At 43.5% G+C, this 18,431-nt stretch overlaps 1 protein-coding gene across 1 annotated transcript in view; it reads right to left on the bottom strand.

Annotated features, from left to right (window-relative positions):
• The window catches only part of abcb11b (ATP-binding cassette, sub-family B (MDR/TAP), member 11b), an 89,105-nt gene that overhangs the window by 50,772 nt on the left and 19,902 nt on the right, over positions 1 to 18,431 (bottom strand). The window contains exons 7-13 of the mRNA XM_078228198.1: positions 16,195 to 16,282; positions 12,031 to 12,164; positions 9,980 to 10,151; positions 3,186 to 3,310; positions 2,240 to 2,414; positions 1,165 to 1,278; positions 959 to 1,069 (exon numbers count right to left, since the gene is read on the bottom strand). Coding sequence (XP_078084324.1) covers positions 959 to 1,069; positions 1,165 to 1,278; positions 2,240 to 2,414; positions 3,186 to 3,310; positions 9,980 to 10,151; positions 12,031 to 12,164; positions 16,195 to 16,282 — 919 coding nt within the window. The remainder of the gene's footprint in view (positions 1 to 958; positions 1,070 to 1,164; positions 1,279 to 2,239; positions 2,415 to 3,185; positions 3,311 to 9,979; positions 10,152 to 12,030; positions 12,165 to 16,194; positions 16,283 to 18,431) is intronic.

Raw genomic sequence — 18,431 nt, 5'->3', positions numbered from 1 at the left:
ATCGACCAAAAAGATCAAAAAAAGATACTGACATAGTTCCAAATTTAAAAAAAGGCAGAACCAGGTAACTACATGTCTATTAGCTCAGTATCAATTATAGTTATGATGCACAAAGCAGTCATTGGGGATTATTATTTCAGAAGAATAAATTATGGAGGACCAGGGTTCATGTTTACAAATCATGTAAGGGCAGAAGTAGAATGGCTTCCCAGAGAAGAGCACAGCTGTGGAAGAGTGAACTTACTGTATTCAGAGCTAGCTTTGTTTCTGGCTGAGAGATTACCTTGTACGAGAGATGAGTATCCAATGAATTAAATATTGGTCTCTGTGATATCATAAAGTTATAACAGCACAGAGAACTTGCACTGGTTTGCTTGCCTAACAAGGCTGAAGAGGAAATATCCCAGACTCTCTTCCCGCCTGAGGGTGGGATTTTCCCATCTCGCCCGTCACAAGAATCATAGCGGCCAGGACATGGATCATCTAAAGGTCCGTCGATGTCGGGTGGGATTTTCCGGTCGTGGGGTGAGCATGGCCAGAAAATCCTGCCCATTGTAACCTTTATCTGATTTTTCATTCTCTTAGGAGACCAAATAGCTCTGGGTGGATGGGGAATATCTGAATTTGGCACCACAACAATATGGGACAGGCTAAATAGACCAGATGGACATTTTGTCTGGCATTTTCACCTTTTCACAATTTAGTGCATCAATGGCATAAGCCAGCTATATTGAGTTTGCTCAACCTTTTTTTTTAACACAATACTGGTGTAATAATGTAAATGCTGAAGACAGGAAGAAAATTCAGTACCAACATGCTATAAGAATGCTTCTGATTTTACTTATTATCACATTAGTTAAGCACTTTGATCCTTTGCATTGGCAATTATTTCACTATGACTGCAGAGCAAATATCACCTGTGTTTTTTTAAAGAACAAAAACATGTTTCAGAGAATACCTTGACTTCTGGCCTGGAGGGATAATTGAAGCTCACATTGTGGAATTCAATATCGCCTTTTACTTTATTCAGCTTGTATCCTTCTTCTGACATGCAGTCAATCTCAGGCTCCTAGGAAGAATTAATTTATGACGCGAGTTTGTTGAATTCACACCATTGTAATCTGAACTAAAGACCTGAATAATAATAATAATTCATCAACTCACTCGGTCTATAGTTTCAAATATATTTGTGGCAGCGCCACGGCCAGAGGCAAATGTCTCCAAGCAAGGTGAAGCCTGACCAAGATTCATAGCCGCGACTAGTACTCCCAGGAACACCTAAAATAAAACACTGAAAGATCACTCTAAAGTTAACTTTTATGTCTGAATATTTATGAAATAGGGAAATAATAGTTCGCACTGAAAAATTACTTTCAAAAATCTTTCAGATGATGAGACTGCACTAACTCACATTCTCTGGAGGAGAGAATGGAAACCTCACCTCTACACAAGCTGCAGAGGCCAATCGGGCCTTCGGTTGGGGCTTAGGAAGTTTGGTCAGCTCCAATATTGAACTAGCCCATGAAAAATTGCTGGAAGGGGGCGGTGAGGTGAGCAGGACTGGCAACCATCTCAAATGTTTAACTGGAGCCAAGAGGAATAACCTTTCTGCATTACAGGATAAGAAGGTGACTTGTGGGGAGAAGTCTCTTGAAGAAATGCTGGTTAAGCCACTGTAAACCAGAAAAATACTGAAATGGAGGACATGCAGTTTATGCTCTGCCAAGGTGATGTTGAGTTTGGTGAGGGGTCCTAAAATGTGTTTGGGTGCTGATTTGCATAATCAGTATGCCTAATGTCTATTTCAAGCAGGTACCCTGGACAAATTGGAAGTTGTCAATACATTTTGAGGGAGGAGTGTGAAGGATCACATTGATTTTGGAGCGACCCACTTCAGATTTAATGATTTTTGAAACAGAAACACATGTGGAGTCAATTACTCTGCCATAAAATCATGATGTATGTTCTGTATTTGCCTAAGTAAATATGAAGCTATATACTAAAAGTTATACATTAAAAATTAAAGCAGCTGATCTGCAAAGCAAGCTTTACACCTATGAACATGCAAATTAGGAGTAGGCCCTTGAGCCTGCTCTGCCAGTCAATAAGATTATAGCTGATTCTGTGGGCAACAAGGTAAAAATGTACCCTATTTGTCTTTGGTTTAAAGTTTTCTTTGATATTCATTAGGACTTTATTAAATGTCAATTAATAATTGGACATTATTCTATAGATATACCTGTAAAAGACCTCCAGGTGTATATTCATTCTGCTCTATGACGAGCTGAGACCCATACCAAAATGCTAGAGCATAGCAGAAGAAGATTATCATCCACATGTAGCCTGTGAAAAATCCCACGATCATGCCTTTCCTAATACCCCAGCGTTGAGCGAACACCAAGTTTTTGTCATATCTGCATAATCAATTTTGAAATAATAAATATTCTGCAGAGCACAAGCACACAATGGTTTGTTCTATCAATGAATTTACATTATTCATTCATTAAAAATATAAAAAGCCGTGTGGTGCCCGTGAACTTTGAATCCATCAAGAATGAATGAATAATTATTTCACTGGCATATTATTTTATTTTGCAGAACATTTTTTAACATTTCCTAATATCCGAAACAGGATATTAAGGAAATGTTGAAAACTGTCGAACTAAATTCTGGACCTTGGGGCATTCCCGCATCCCTGACCCTTTCTTATGTTTGTCAGTATAAATTCCGACCTATCATTTGGACTATGGGTTTGTAATCTTCAATACAGGCTTCACAGGTGGCACGGTGGCACAACGGTTAGCACTGCGGCCTCAAAGTGCCAAGGACCCAGGTTCGATTCCCTGCTTGGGTCTGTGCGGAGTCTGCACATTCTCCCTGTGTCTGCGTGGGTTTCCTCCAGGTGCTCCAGTTTCCTCCCACAGTCCAAAAGACATGCTGGTTAGGTGCATTGGCCATGCTAAATTCTCTCTCAGTGTACCCGAACAGGAATGTGGCGACTAGGGGATTTTCACAGTAACTTCATTGCAATGTTAATATCAGCCTACTTGTGACAATAATAAATAAACTGTATGTATCATATAACTTTTTTCATTTTTTATTAATAACTGAAGCAATAAACAAAAGGACAATCTTGTAATAACTGAAGCAATAAGGAAATGGACAATTGTATCATGGTAACTAACCTTTCCACCTCTTTTTTCTCACCACTGAATGCGGCCACTGTTCTGATAGACGAAAGCACTTCATCTGCTACAGCACCAGCTTTCGCATATGCCTTTAGTCCAAGACTAGTCAGTTTTGAGACAGACTGCAACACAATTATAGTTAATATTATTCCCAGTATACCAACTATTTTCACTGTTAAAACATGCATTTGTATGTAGGTTGATATAAATATTCAATAGTTCGCATTATAATAGATACTGCAGATATATGAAATCAGATTGAGCTGTTGTACTGCATAAAATTCTTATGAAATAGACCTAAATTCGGAGTTCCTTTTGCAGCCTTTTATTAATCATACTCATGTTCTACTTTCATATATTTATTTTTTACTGGCGCTATTACACAAGTGCAAAAAAAACAACTGTAGCTTTAGCAAAAGGGATCTTGCAAACTGAGTGTTTTTTTAAGGAGCTTTAGAAAATGTCCTGGAAAATGAAAATGTCTGGGGCCCGACATAGAAAACCCTTTAGAAAACCCATTGGCATTTTCTGTTATTTGTGACTATAAATGCAATAATTTAAGACGGTGGGGAAGGAGGTACCAGGAGAGTAAAGACCTGTCAGATGAACATCATTGGAAGGGGAGTTACGAGAAACTATTATTACAGATTGAGCAATTAAGCACTTGAATAAGTACAAACTGATCATGGATTTGTGGAGTTTGCCTGACTAATCTGGTTGCGTTTTTTGTGGATGTATACCAAATGATTATGGATGTGGTCTATATGGACTTCCAAAACATATTAGATAAAATTATTCGCAAAAATGAGACTGCATGAAATTGGAAATAACTTCAGAACATTGGCTGAAATTAGTTTAGGTGGAAGACAGAACTTGCAGGTGCTACCAGGACTTGCTGGTTTGAGTTATAAGGAGAAACTGGATAGACTGGGACTTTTTTCCCTGGAGCACAGGAGACTTAGGGGTGATCTTATAGAGGTCTATAAAATAATGAGGGGCATAGAAACAGCTAGATAGTCAACATCTTTTCCCAAAGGTAGGGGAGTCTAAAACTAGAGGGCATAGGTTTAAGGTGAGAGGGGAGAGATACAAAAGGGTCCAGAGGGACAATTATTTTCACACAGAGGGCGGTGAGTGGCTGAAACGAGCTGCCAAAGGTAGTAGTTAGAAGCTTTTTTCCCCCTCAAACACGGTAGTGGAAATATGGATCTTTGGGCAATATTTTCCCTTCTGGTACTAAGTCCCGTGGCAGAGGCAGGGATGGGAACTGTTCCATGCCCCCTTTAACCATCACCATTCCCTTCTACCACTGATACCATAGGTTTTCCCCCAGGAATCCACCGTTGACTCCTCTGACCTCTTGCTCCGTGGTAGCCCCTCCATACCCATCCACACCTCTGCACAAGCATTCCCCCTGCCCACAAACCAACACGGCCCTTTCCAGCTCCTGATCTGTACTAGCTCATCCATCGCAAGGCTTGAGTGCTTGTACTTTCATCTCCAATGTGGTTAGCACTGCGACCTCACAGTGCCAGTGACCTGGGTTCAATTTCCGCCTTGGGAGACTGTGTGGAGGAGACATGTTCTCCCTGTGTCTGCGTGGGTTTCCTCCGGGTGCTCCGGTTTCCTCCCACAGTCCAAACATGTGCAGGTTAGGTGGATTAGCCATGTTAAATTGCCCTTTAGGGCCCAATTTTGCCATCACGTTGCGCCCGTTTTCGGGCGCAAAAACTTGGTAAAGTCGGAAGTGAAGTGAGGAGTGCGATCTGCGCCCAGCTCTGCACCCGTTCCCCCTTTACCAAGGGCCTACCGTGCCTGAAACAGGCGCGACGTCAATTTAAATGCATTTGCATGCCCAAACTTACCGGCACTTCCCCCCTTTACCACCGCGTTCGCCCGTCCAGATTCGGCGCAAAACCGATAGGGTCCGCAAAGGTTCGATTCGGGCGCTCCAGCTTATGAGGAGGTAAGTTCCGAGCTTCTGGCGGCTCTCTGACTCAGATTGGTGGTGGGGAGGGAGGAGGGTCAGATGGCTCTCTGGTGAGGGGGGAGGGAGGCGGGTCAGATGACTCTCTGGTGGAGGGGAGGGAGGTGGGTCAGATGGCTCTCTGGTGGGGGGGAGGGAGGTGGGTCAGATGACTCTCTGGTGGAGGGGAAGGAGGTGGGTCAGATGGCTCTCTGGTGGGGGGGAGGGAGGTGGGTCAGATGGCTCTCTGGGGGGAGGGAGGTGGGTCAGATGGCTCTCTGGTGGAGGGGAGGGAGGTGGGTCAGATGGCTCTCTGGTGAGGGGGAGGGAGGCGGGTCAGATGGCTCTCTGGTGGGGGGGGGAGGGAGGTGGGTCAGATGGCTCTCTAGTGGGGGGGAGGGAAGCGGGTCAGATGGCTCTCTGGTGGAGGGGAGGGAGGTGGGTCAGATGGCTCTTTGGTGGAGGGGAGGGAGGTGGGTCAGATGGCTCTCTAGTGGGGGAGGCAGGGGCAGGGGGGCAGGGGGTCCGCTGCCACTCTGCGTGTGATTGGTGGGGGGGAAGGGGAGCAGGGGGCCGCGATCGGACTGGGTACCGGAGGGTGGGGGGGTAAGGTGAAGGGGCAGCGCTCCGAAAGCTCGTGCTACCAAATTAATCTGTTGGACTTTAATCTGGTGTTGTGAGACTACTTACTCTCCAAAGATGCGCAGGTTAGGTGAATTAGCTGTGCTAAATTGCCCTTTAATATCCAAAGATGTGTAGGTTAGGTGGATTAGCTATGGTAAATGTGTGGGATTACAGGGATAGAGTGGAGGGATGGACCTGGGAGGATGCTGGGTGCAGACCCGTTGGGCTGAATGGCCTCTCTCTGCACTGTACGGATGGATTCTATGAAACCCTCTCCTTCCCATGTCACTGCCAGCCTCCCCCACCTTTCTCTAAACTTGCACTCTCATTGTCCCCACCCAGCCTGCCATTATACCAACAGCAGGGGAGACTGGAAAATTCCACCCTCTTTCTTCTAAAAGGCAGTAAATGCAGGTTCAGTTGAACTTTTCAATGCTGAGATTGACAGATTGTTATTGAACAACAAGGTATAAGTGAGGAATATGCCATAACAGTTTTAGAGCTTATTTTCTGATAATTACACAAGATCTTCGTTATTAGTAAGATGCTGTTGAGTGTGGCGATCAGAGTGATTATATGCAGCTTTATGTACTAAGCATTCAGGTATATGTTTTATAATCAGTGCATTTAGCTTGTTCTTTAGACGTCTTGGTGTGAGCTGATGCTGCTAAAATGTAATTGCTGCCTATCTGAATGCCAGGATCCTGAGAAAAATGTTCTGGTAGGCATTCAGGAGTACTATGCAGTCAGCTGAACTATAAGATTGTGGTTGCCTTGACGATGTTTAGGAGGGCATTTGTCTTGAGCATGAGGCTTTCAGGAAGAGAGAGGTGAGTTGAAGGAGTAGGACGATTTCTTTGGATAGGTATTGAATCCAGAGCTTCCCCAGACTGGTAGCTTTTTACTGTCAACAGGATCTTATTATCTGAGATTGGAGAATGGAATAACTATACACTTGTGTGTGAGTATCGGAATAAATAGCTTGTGAAACTGAGCGAAGTGTCATTGTTTCTGTTTCAAATTCTCTGTTGATCACAGGAGGTGTGAGATACGTTATAAACAGTTTGCCTAACTGCTAGAGGTCTGATTTACATGCTGACAGATTGTGTATATGAACACCTTTGCCCGTTTGTTATCCTGCTTCTAGCGTTTGGCATGCAGGAATAGCTTTTAAGTATCTATTGACAATAATAATGGAACTTTGATCCCATGCACTGAGGCCCAGGCACGTAAAACTCAACATTCAAAATATTGCAGTGTCATGGATGGATTATGAAAGGTAACTTTGATTCAATTGAGAAACAACAAGTTGTGCAGCAGTAAACACCCAGAGCTAATGTTAAAATTACTATTAGCAATATAATCTCAACAAGATTCATGAATTCTAAAATATTTTACGCTATTTTATCTTTAATGAGATAATTGAATAGCTGCAGCAATACTTTCTTGCTGCTCCCCTGACCATCAAACAAAAGCTAAAACCTAGACCAGTTTTATTTTTATGCACCAGAACCAATTAATCATGATGTTACTGATGCACCATCAATCGAGCAAAGACTAGTTTGTATGCAAGAACAAATAGGCTTTTATTAGCAAAAGACTTGGAGCACACCCATGCTGATGAACTGGTCCAGACTGAGGCAGGGGGGTGGGGAGCAGTCGCCTTTATACCTGGACTGGTGGGGGGGAGGAGTCTCGGGTAGGGACGGCAGGGATGTGTCCAAGCATGTCACATATACAGGTAATAAGCTAACAGTGGTTTACCACAGTTACAATATGCAGCATCTCTGTGCATAGTAGCTCATGCCATTCACCCTGTTGTTGAATATTTCCAAAGTAAAGTTTATTTATTAGTCACAAGTAAGACTTACATTAACACTGCAATGAAGTTACTGTGAAATTCCCCTAGTCGCCACAGTCTGGCACCTGTTTGGGTCAATGCACCTAACCAGCACATCTTTCAGAATGTGGGAGGAAACTGGTGCACCCGGAGGAAACCCACGCAGACACGGGGAGAACGTGCAAACTCCGCACAGACAGTGACCCAAGTTAGGAATCGAACCTGGGTCCCTGCTGCTGTGAAGCAGCACTGCTAACCACTGTGCCACCGTGCCACCCACATTCCAGATTGAGGAACTATGATTTTCTCCAACTCCATTAGAATTACTCTGCTTTTCTATTTTCCTCTTCCTTCTGTCTCCTTCCTGAAATCCTCAGACTTTGGTAAGAGTTACCAAAGCTTAAAATTAAATAACCTACAAATTATCAAGCCTGATTTGTAATTAACTTGTGCCACTTATAATTAAATAGTCTTTTTCACCCACATAAAGTCAGAAATGCTGGAAACACTCAAAGCGTCTTGTAGCTTCTGTCAAGAGAATTTTCTCAATTTTTTGGCGGAGTGGCACAGTGGGTGGGATAAGCTGATGGGACAGCTGGCCCCGACGGCAGACCCCTCCACCGTTTTTTTAGGAACATTTTTTAAAAAGGTTGAGTGACTTTCCAGCCGTAAATTTGCTGAATAGCTGAATTCTTCATCTATGTCCTGAACCAATATTGACCTTCTAGGTTCCAACTGTCAATAATGCCTGGTCAATGGAAAGTGTCTTAGATTACATGGGTGGGATTCTCCCAAAAAAGTTCCAAGTGTCGAACTTGCGTAAAGACTGGAATAAATCACGCTGGTTTTTTAAGCGGGAGTTTCAAAATTAATCTCCCACACTCTGTGTGCTGCAGAGTGCACTAGCGTGGATATTATTAAAAATCAGGAGGTGGTGCCTATTCCCGCTGAAGAGGCTGGCAACATAGCGCCGAGTGGGCCACTGCACATACGTCGATCTATCAGTGCCAAGATCAGCACATACATAGTGGCCCCTTTCTGCCGGCCTCCCGATTGCTGGCCATCTCAATCGCTGGCCAGCCCCACGACCCCCGCATTGCTGCCCTACCTTACCCAGCCCCCCATGGTCCAATCCCAGGCCCAGCCATGACCCCTACCACCCCCGGCCCACCTCAATCTCCCACCTCCACCCGTCAATCCCCAGCTCCAGCAGTCCTGATCGCTCCCACCATAGTGCCAACCGACCCCCCCGCAGCAAGTTGCTCACCCACCCCAATGGCCAGCCCCGATCGCTGGCCTCCCTCCCTCCCCCACCAATCCCGACTGCACAGTGGCAGTGGGACCTCCCCACACCCACAGATCACCCCCTCCCCCCCACACAGAGGCCCCCCACCAGATTCCACCCCATTAGGCCCTACCTCTTTGGTACTGCCTGATGCCTGGTGGGCAGTGCCCGGATGTCCCCTGGGCATTGGCACTTTGCCCCTTGGGCAGGGCTGGGGGCCCAGGCTGGCACTGCCAAGGTGGTAATGCCCAACCCTCTGGGGGGCTTGATTGCCCCCCCTTCACTCCAGCAGGGTCGGGCCACTAGCTCCCTGCAAGTGGGGAACTATAGTAAACCCCGCTGGAGTGAACCACTCCTGGCGGTGGGGGAGAAGCCAGTGGAAACTGAGATTTCAGTTCCAGGCCCGCAAATTGGATTGAAATTATATTAAAATTACCTGCTGCATATATTAGGCAGCTCTGTGCTGGAAATCGGCGCGGAGCTGATGGCGCCAGAAATCCAGTGCTGGGAGACGTGCGGAGGCCCGGACGCCCATCGCGAATCGACCACTGCTCGAATCTCCCCGCCCATTGCATTAAAAAAACAGCACAGGGAGAATCAGTCCCCATTTGTTTGAAAGTGAACACTCTTCCCATTACATACATATCCCTAGTTAACATTCAGCACAAAGAGCCCAGATGTAATTATCCTACTTGCACTTTCTACTCCTAAGAACAAGCAGAAGTGGAATTATCAATTTGATGAATGCTTTTAAGGGGAAGTTAGATAAATGCAGTAGGGAGAATGGCATAGCAAGGTTTGCTGATAGGATTAGATCAAGTAGGGTGGAAGGTGTGTAGAGTATGAACACTGACACAGAGCAGTTGGGTCAAATGGTCTATTTCTGTGCTGTATATTCTATGTAACCTGAAAAACATAATATTATTAAGCTGTTGAATCAATGTCACAAGGGGCTTGTTTATTCTCTTTCACATTGACAAGCTGAGCACTGACGAGTAATTGGAGTCTGAGGTCTTGAGTATGTGATGGATGCACAGTTATGGCAAAAATTGTTGTGTATGCAATTATTTGCTCACCAATGCCATGAGAGCAGCTCCAAGACCAATCAGCGGACTGATTGCAATAATAATCAGTGTAAGCTTCCAACCGCTAACAAATCCTAGGAGGAATCCACTGACAAAAGTCGTGAAACGTTGAATAAAAATCCCAACTTGATCAGCGATAGCATCATTGATTTTATTAATATCACTGTAAAAATATGAAGAACATTCAAAGCACGCGTGCTCATCAAAATGTCTCGACAGAGTTGCAATGCTGAAGAACAATCAGATTATTGTTATAATTAAAGAATACTGACTAACAAACACATGACACCCTCATCCTGCACCCACACATATATGGTAAATTTCAAGCTTAATTATTGGTTGAGAAAAGGTCTTCAGCTCTGCGTCATTCGACTGCAGAGCTGTTGCTGTAAGGTCAAGTAAATCAAAGACAACAACTGCAATCATATCCAAACTGTGCACTGATATCTGACAGCAATAACAAATAATTATGAAGTATCTATATTTAGCAAATGATTTCATGTCTTCCATAAGCGATCTCTACTTATGCTGCAGTCTGGGCATAACCTTGTTCCGACTCACTCATCAATTTTAAGCGATGGTTGCATTTTGCAATCTCTGTACAATGAAGCAATAGGACAAACTAATGTCTGCAATTCCCATGTGGAAAGTATTGGATATCAGCTGGACCATTATGCTGAGGCAAAGAATGGAGATCATTTATTTTCTTGCAACGATGGAGGAAAATAATGGGGAATAAAAGGGCTTAAAACCAAAGACACTGTGAGGAAATAAATATTCAATGTGGCAACATCATGAATGGCTTCAGTGATTTTCACCTAGTTTTCGGATGGGAACAGAACAGGAGGGTTCTAAAAATGAAGAAACAGAATTTGCCGCATGTTCCCACTCCTAATCCATTTGGCAGGGACTTGGCTCATTCTTCAGGTGTGAGGTGAATTAAAATATGCAAATTGGGCTCCTGGTAGTGTGAAGGAACCCAATGAGATTTTGATGTAACAAAGGTAATGCCCCGTAGCATTGAGCAGCCTAATCAGCTTAGACAATGTATGTTCCTCCTGGTCCTACCAAAATGTTCCAGCCTGCAAGTAGCCCCTCCATGCCACTCCTCCCTATTTCAACCTTTTAATGTTGAACTTCCAATTTAGCAGCAGAAAGGAGTTGCTGGATTGAGTGCTGCCCCTCAATCAATCTCTTGGCTCTTATTTAGTGCTCAGCTTGCTGGCATGATGAAAATGAGGTCTGGCCATCAAAATAACTCATGATTCTTCTTGACATTCCAAAGGTGACTCATGGCACTCCAAAGATGTGCAGTTTAGGTTGACTGGCCATGCTAAATTGACCCTTGGTGTCAGGGGGATTATCAGGATAAATATTTGCAGTTACGGGACAGGGCCTGGGTGGGATTGTCGGTGCAGGCTCGATGGGCTGAATGGCCTCCTTCTGCACCGTAGGGATTCTATGATTCTCACTGAGGGCATGAGGTGAGGGGACCCAATTAGATTGTCCATTGCTCGTCATCTAGCTGGTGTCTGGCCAAGGTGAAAATCTTTTTGATTGCAATAGGAATTTTACTACACATAGGTGTGAGAGAGAGAGAGAGTGAAAACCTTGCATTTCTACAGTGCTTTTCACAATCCCAGGATCTCCCTAAGTACTTTACAGGCAATGAAATACTTTCTGAAGTGCAGTCACTGTTGTAATGGAGGAACCCGGAGAATGTTTTCCTCTTTCAGGCTCAATGTTAAAATGTTATTTAACAATGACAAATCTGCCTTCTGATTGCCCAGCTATAATGATATAGTATGGTTGTTGATAGCAGTTCAAACATAATTCACGAGCTGAAATTATAACTTATTCTAGTGTACAGCATACATAATGTAAAACAAGTGAATTATTTAAAGCCTATCTCCGTAACTTCTATTTTTAAGTTGTAATTATTATTTGTGTTATTAACTGTATACCCAGTATAAATCTGTATTGGAGCAGTTATTTTTATAGCCAAAGTAAAGCTGCTCGAGGAAGTTAAATGACATACGTACTCTGACATCCTTGTGTTCAGTTCTCCAGCAGAATTACAGTCAAACCAACCAATCTCCATTCTCATAATTTGCTTGAAGTAAGCTTTTCTTATTTTCTGAACCTGTCGGGCCGCTGCTGTGACCCAGAAGCATATCTTGCAAAGGTAGATATAACAAAATTAGGAAAGCAGATTCGTTCTTAATCCTACCTTCAGTTTTTCTCATATGTGTTGGGAGTGAGACTGTGTGTTTAGGGGTTCAGCGACATGCTGTATCTTTACATCAGAATTTCAATTCAAACCAGAATGATGGAAAGAAAAGTCTCCTCTCTCCCTGCCAGATAGAGGTGTTCTGTATGAAATGAACTTGGGAAGTCTGAGCTTGGTTCCTAAAGATGATGGGGTGATTCTCCCAACACAATTCTAATTGTTGAATTCGCGTAACAGCTGGAGTAAATCGTGTTGGTTTATTCAGTGGGAGTTTCAAAATGAATCTTCCACACACTGTGCACTGCAGAGTGACCTAGTGTGAATCATTAAAAATCAGGGGGCGGGGCCTATTCTTACTCGAGAAGCCGGCAGCATAGCGCTGAGTGGGCCACTGCGCGTGTGCCGATCTGTCAGTGCGGAGATCAGCGCATACTCAGTAGCCCCGCACTGCCGCCTCCCAATCGCTGGCCAGCTCGACTGCTGGCCAGCGCTGCAACCCTGCATCACTGCCCCTCCGATCCCCCCCCCACAGCCAGATCACTGGAACCCCAGACATATCTAGGCCAGCTCTGACCTCCCGGCCCACCGGCAGCCCTGACCCTCCCCGCTACAGCCCGACCCCACCCCAAATAGTCCCAACCACCTGGCAGGGTGAACTTTCCTTCCCACCACCCTGATGGCTGGTTCCGATCGCTGGCCTCACTCTCTCGGCCGACGATCCCCCGTCCCTGCCCCCTTGGCACTGCCCAATGCAAGTGAGTAGTGCCACTTTGCCCCTTGGTCGGTGCCAGGGAGCCAGGCTGGCACTACCAAACTGGCAATGCCTGGGGGCATGTCCCCTTACACCCCTCTTACCCCTGACCTCCTCGGGGGCCTCCATGGCCCCCCCTTCACTCCAGCGGGGTAGAAAATTTCAAAGATTAACAACCATCTGAGAAAATAAATTCCTTCTCATCTCCATCTTAAATGGGGGACCCGTTATTCTGAAACTGAGCTCCCTAATTCTAGATTTCTTCATGAGGAAAAATATCATCTTGGCACCTAGCCTGTCAAGCCCTCGCAGAATCTTATGTTTCAATAAGAACACCTCTCACTCCTCTAAACTCCAATGAGTCTACACCTGCACCTTTATCCCAGGAATCAATCTAGTGAATATTCTCTGAACTGCGTCCTTAATTAAACAAATGGAAACTGTACACAATACACTATGTGCCTCTCTCCAGTGTCCTGTATCGTTGTAGCAAGTTGATTCCTACTTTGATACTGCATTCTCCTTGCAATAAAGTCCAACATTCCATTTGCCTTTCCAATTATTTGCTGTCTCTTTATGCTAACTTTTAAATTCATGTACGTGGACACCCAGATCCCTCTGCCCTTTTATAGTTACGTGGGGCAGAGAGACAGAATTTGGACAGGACCAGACTCTACCCAGTTTTTGTTTCTTTTTCAAAATGAAAAGTTTTGATGATGTGAGGGATGGGGCTGTGCTGGGTGTGGGAATGGTTGCTGCTTGCATCTGTGCTCCCCTTCCCAATGGAGTAGATGGGACTAATGTCATCTGCTAAAGTCCTTATGCCCTGAGGGCAGGTTGCCTGTTGAGTGTCAGGATAAAATTTTGGCAGAAGTGGGGCCCGCAATGACACTTTCTTAATGGCATCACGAGGAAGTAATTATTTGTTAGAAACATCTTAGATCTTTAGCCAGAATCTATATATGACCCCAATAGAGTCTTGAGTTGCTGCTCTGAAATTTTTGGCTCTCTTGTGAGGCAAATGACCAGTGAGTGCCATTATTGGAGCAACTGACAACCTTTCAGTCCCAGGAGTCTCAGGCTCATTCAGTTTTAGCGGACTTCTTGAGATTGTCAGTTTTTTTCTTGAAATAGAAAGTATAAGTTTAAGTTTATTTATTAGTGTCACAAGTAGGCTTACATTAACACTGCATTGAAGTTACTGTGAAAATTCCCTAGTCACTACACTCTGGCACCTGCTCGGGTGCACTGAAGGAGAATTTAGCATGGCCAATGCACCTAACCGGCACGTCTTTCGGACCGTGGGAGGAAACCGAAGCATCCAGTGGAAACCCACGCAGACACGAGGAGAATGTGCAGACTCTGCACAGACAGTGACCCAAGCCAGGATTTGAATCCGGAGCCCTGGCGCTGTGAGGCAGCAGTGCTAAGCACTGTGCACCGTGCTGCCCTGTGCTTTTCAGTGACCCAGTGAAATACTGCAAAATTGAAATATAATTCCATCAAACTGAAAATACAAAACTTGTTAACTCACACAACTTCCTTTTTTATTCATTCACAGGGTATGGCATCACTAACAAGGTCAACATTTATTGCCTATCCTTAATTGCTCTTATAAAGGTGACAGTGAACCACCTTCTTGTCAACAGAATGGCTTGCTGAGCCACTTCAAAGGTCACTTATGAACCAAGCACATTGCTGTGAATCTGGACTTACATAAAGGCCATGTCAGATCAGATAAGAATGGTGTATTTCCTTCTCTAAGGGGCATTAGTGAACTAGATGGGCTTTTGTGACACTAGTAGTTACATTGTCACCATTCCTGATACTAGCTTTTAGTTCCAGATTTAATTAATTGCATTTAAATTTCCCAGCTGCTTGGGGGAGAATTTTCTCTGGATCATACATCCAAGTCTCTGGATTACGAGCCCAATTAGCATAACTACTATACTGTTCCTCTCCCTATTAGTGAAATAGTAAATTAAGAAAAGATATTTACTATCACTGAACAAAGTATAATTTACTTGATTTGCTTTTCTACTCTATCAGAAGATAATGGCAGGAATTCTTTGCTGTTCATGCCCCACTAGGATGCTACCGGGACTTGATGGATTGAGTTATAAGGAAAGGCTGGATAGACTGGGCCTTTTTGCTCTGGAGCATAGGAGGCTGAGGGGTAATCTTATAGAGGCCTATAAAATAATGAGGGGCACAGATCAGCTAGATAGTCAATATCTTTTCCCAAAGGTAGGGGAGTCTAAAACTTGAGGACATAGGTTTAAGGTAAGAGGGGAGAGATACAAAAGTGTCCAGAGGGGCAATTTTTTCACACAGAGGGTGGTGAGTGTCTGGAACAAGCTGCCAGAGATAGTAGTAGAGGCGGGTACAATTTTGTCTTTTAAAAAGCATTGAGATAGTTACATGGGTATGATGGATATCGAGGGATATGGGCCAAATGCGGGCAATTGGGATTAGCTTAGGGGTTTTAAAAAAAGGGCGGCATGGACAAGTTGGGCCGAAGGGCCTGTTTCCATGCTGTAAACCTCTATGACCCTATAACTCTATGACTCTATGACACTGCTGCTGCCAGCAAGAACAGAGAATTTGTCACTCAGACAAATCTCCATTCAATGCAGCAAGACTGGAGAATCCCAGATGCGGGCGTGGTTGGAAAATCCGGCCTAGCAAGTTTATTGAAATGATCTCTTACAAATCAGTGGAATTAATGAGTAACATAGGAAAACTGGTTGGAGTTCATGTTACACAACAATTCAGAGTCTCTATTCATGTGACAGTCATTCCTTAACACCTGTGCCAATTCCTCACTCTGAATAACAATTCGATTCAAAGTTCACACAAAGAGCAGGGAAAGTATTTACAAAATCCATGTCAAAACTTAACAAAGCCTGTCTAATCTTTTCCATGGAACCACAAAGAGCTAGTGGTCAAAGTGAACACTGACTTTAAATTCCCCAAGTTAGTAGTCATTTATATGTGGATATCAGTACTTAAGATGTTGGCCATTTTGAGTAGCTGAATGTACTTCCTACATAATTCATAACTTGTTTAGTAATAGAAAGCATAAGAGATTTGAACATTGCCGATAGCCTCCTATCTTTGCACATCGCAAAACGCAAAATTTCTCAACTTAGAAACAATGCCATAATTGATGATCAATTAGTGGAAACGATCAGTTGAAAATGAGAATCAGCATTAAACACCTACCTGACAGTAGCCCAAGAAGAAGACAGATAATCCTATTGCAATGTAATAGTAAGCAAACATGGCCATTTCTTTTTCAATGTCTAGGACTCTGGAAAGACACCATTAAAATTTATGGGTTTCATATTTTATTTATTGCTGAAGACACATTTTGTACAGATATAAACTTATATAATTAGAGCAATGCTAACTTTAATCATCTGTTTCTTAATTAAGTCATTGCTTACAATGACATTGCACCATTAGACTTCTGTTAAATAAAGATCCTGTTTTTCATAACTTCCTACTGATCGATTAGACATTCATAACTTCATATGCCTAGGAATATCCTATTATCCTATCCTGGTAAATTGCCCCTTAGTGTCCAAATGATATGCAGGTTAGATGGATTGGCCATGGTAAATTACCCCTTAATGCCCCAGAATGTGTAAGTTACATGGATTAGCGATGGTAAATGTCTGGGGTTCTGGGGATAGGGCAGGGTAGGTGGCCTGGGTAAGATACTCTGTCAGAGAGTTGGTGCAGACTTGATGGGCCAAATGGCCTCCTGCACAGTAGGGATTCTATGATTCTATTATACTGTACTTCTTCTACTCACAGCATCACAAGCCTACTTGCACAACAACATGGCAGATAATTGCCTTGGACTGAAAAGTCACATTCTGTGCTGTAAGATTTATGATAATAAAAGGGAACAGAATCTCTATTCATGTGACAGTCATTCCTTAACACCTGTGTTAATTCCTCACTCTGAATAACGATTCGATTCAAAGTTCACACAAAGAGCAGGGAAGGTATTTACAAAATCCACGTCAAAATTTAAGAAAGCCTGACTAATCTTTTCCATGGAACCACAAAGAGCTGGAAGAGAGCGGAGAGGTTAAAAGTAATTAGTTTTGACCTTGAGAAAGCTACACCTGCTATTGTTCCCTATAAAAGGCATGGAGAGAATAGATAGAGAAGCCACAGTCTTCCATCATACTCAGCATTAGTGCCAACTAATTCCCATATATCCTGGTACAGTCTGGCTTACAGCTATTAAATGCTCTATATTGGGCAATTTAAGGTCAACCCCCATCATTAAATTTAATTTAACCTTGTGATTATATGCTTCTTTAGATTCTACTCAGATGTCTTGTTCTTCCTGATCTGAGTGACAGTTTCATTGTAACATTTATGAGATCATCCTATTTCAAATTACACAGTGCTTTCTGATAATTTGGAGAATATTCAGCACATTGATTAAAAACAACCATTTTCTACTCTTGAAACATTCTAAAAATGAACAACAAAGAACAGGTAATGAAAGTATTTTCAGTTCAGAACAAAAGAAACTGACACTTTCCAAAATTCCAAAAGATCTACTGCCTCCTAAAGTGAATTATTGCACCTGGATTCTTATCTATTGCCTGCTGTGAATGTGTGAGTAGCATTCACAGTAAAAATCCCTTCCTTAACAGATGGGGAATTGCAATGCCTTTCACTGAAGTGCAGTTTAAACTCTTAGGAATGTGGGAAATTGGATCGGGATAGGCCATTTGGCCTCTCTAGATCCCTCCACCATTCAACGAGATCATGGCTGATCTTCCACCTCAGCGCCATTTTCCTGCACTATCCTCATATCCCTTAATATATTTAACATGTAGAAATCTATCAATCTCTATCTTGTATATACTCAATATCTGAGCCTCCACAGCTCTCTGGAGTAGAGAATTCCAAAGAATCGCCATTCTTTGAGTGAAGAAATTCCTTCTCATAGAGTCATTGAGTCATACAGCACAGAAACAGGCCATTCGACACATTGGTATTCGGCCATCAAATACCAATTTATACTAATCCTATTTACCAGCACTTGGTCCATAGCCTACTATGCCTTGGCAATTTAAGTGCTTGTCAAGATGCCCTCTCAGGCAGCACGTTCCATATTTCCATGACCCTCTGAATGAAATTTCTTCCTCACCTGCCCCTCTAAGCCACTTACTCCTCATTTTAAACCTATGCCTTGTGCTCTTAGACACCTCTGTCATCGGGGAAAAGATTCTTATGAGCTATCCTATCAATGCCTCTCGTAATTTGGATACCTTTATTAGATCTCCGCTCAGCCTCCTCTGCTCCAGAGAAAACAAATCCAGCCGATTCAGTCTCTCCTCATAGCTGAAGCTTTCCATCCCAGGCAACATCCTGGTGAATCTTCTCTGCACCCTCTCCAGTGCAATCAAGTCCTTCCGATAGTGTGCTCC

This window comes from Mustelus asterias, chromosome 14 (genome assembly GCF_964213995.1).
Source record: "Mustelus asterias chromosome 14, sMusAst1.hap1.1, whole genome shotgun sequence".
Classification (NCBI taxonomy): Eukaryota; Metazoa; Chordata; class Chondrichthyes; order Carcharhiniformes; family Triakidae; genus Mustelus; species Mustelus asterias.
The sequence above is the reverse complement of the archived record's forward strand: the minus strand, read 5'-3'. Positions and strand labels throughout refer to the sequence as shown.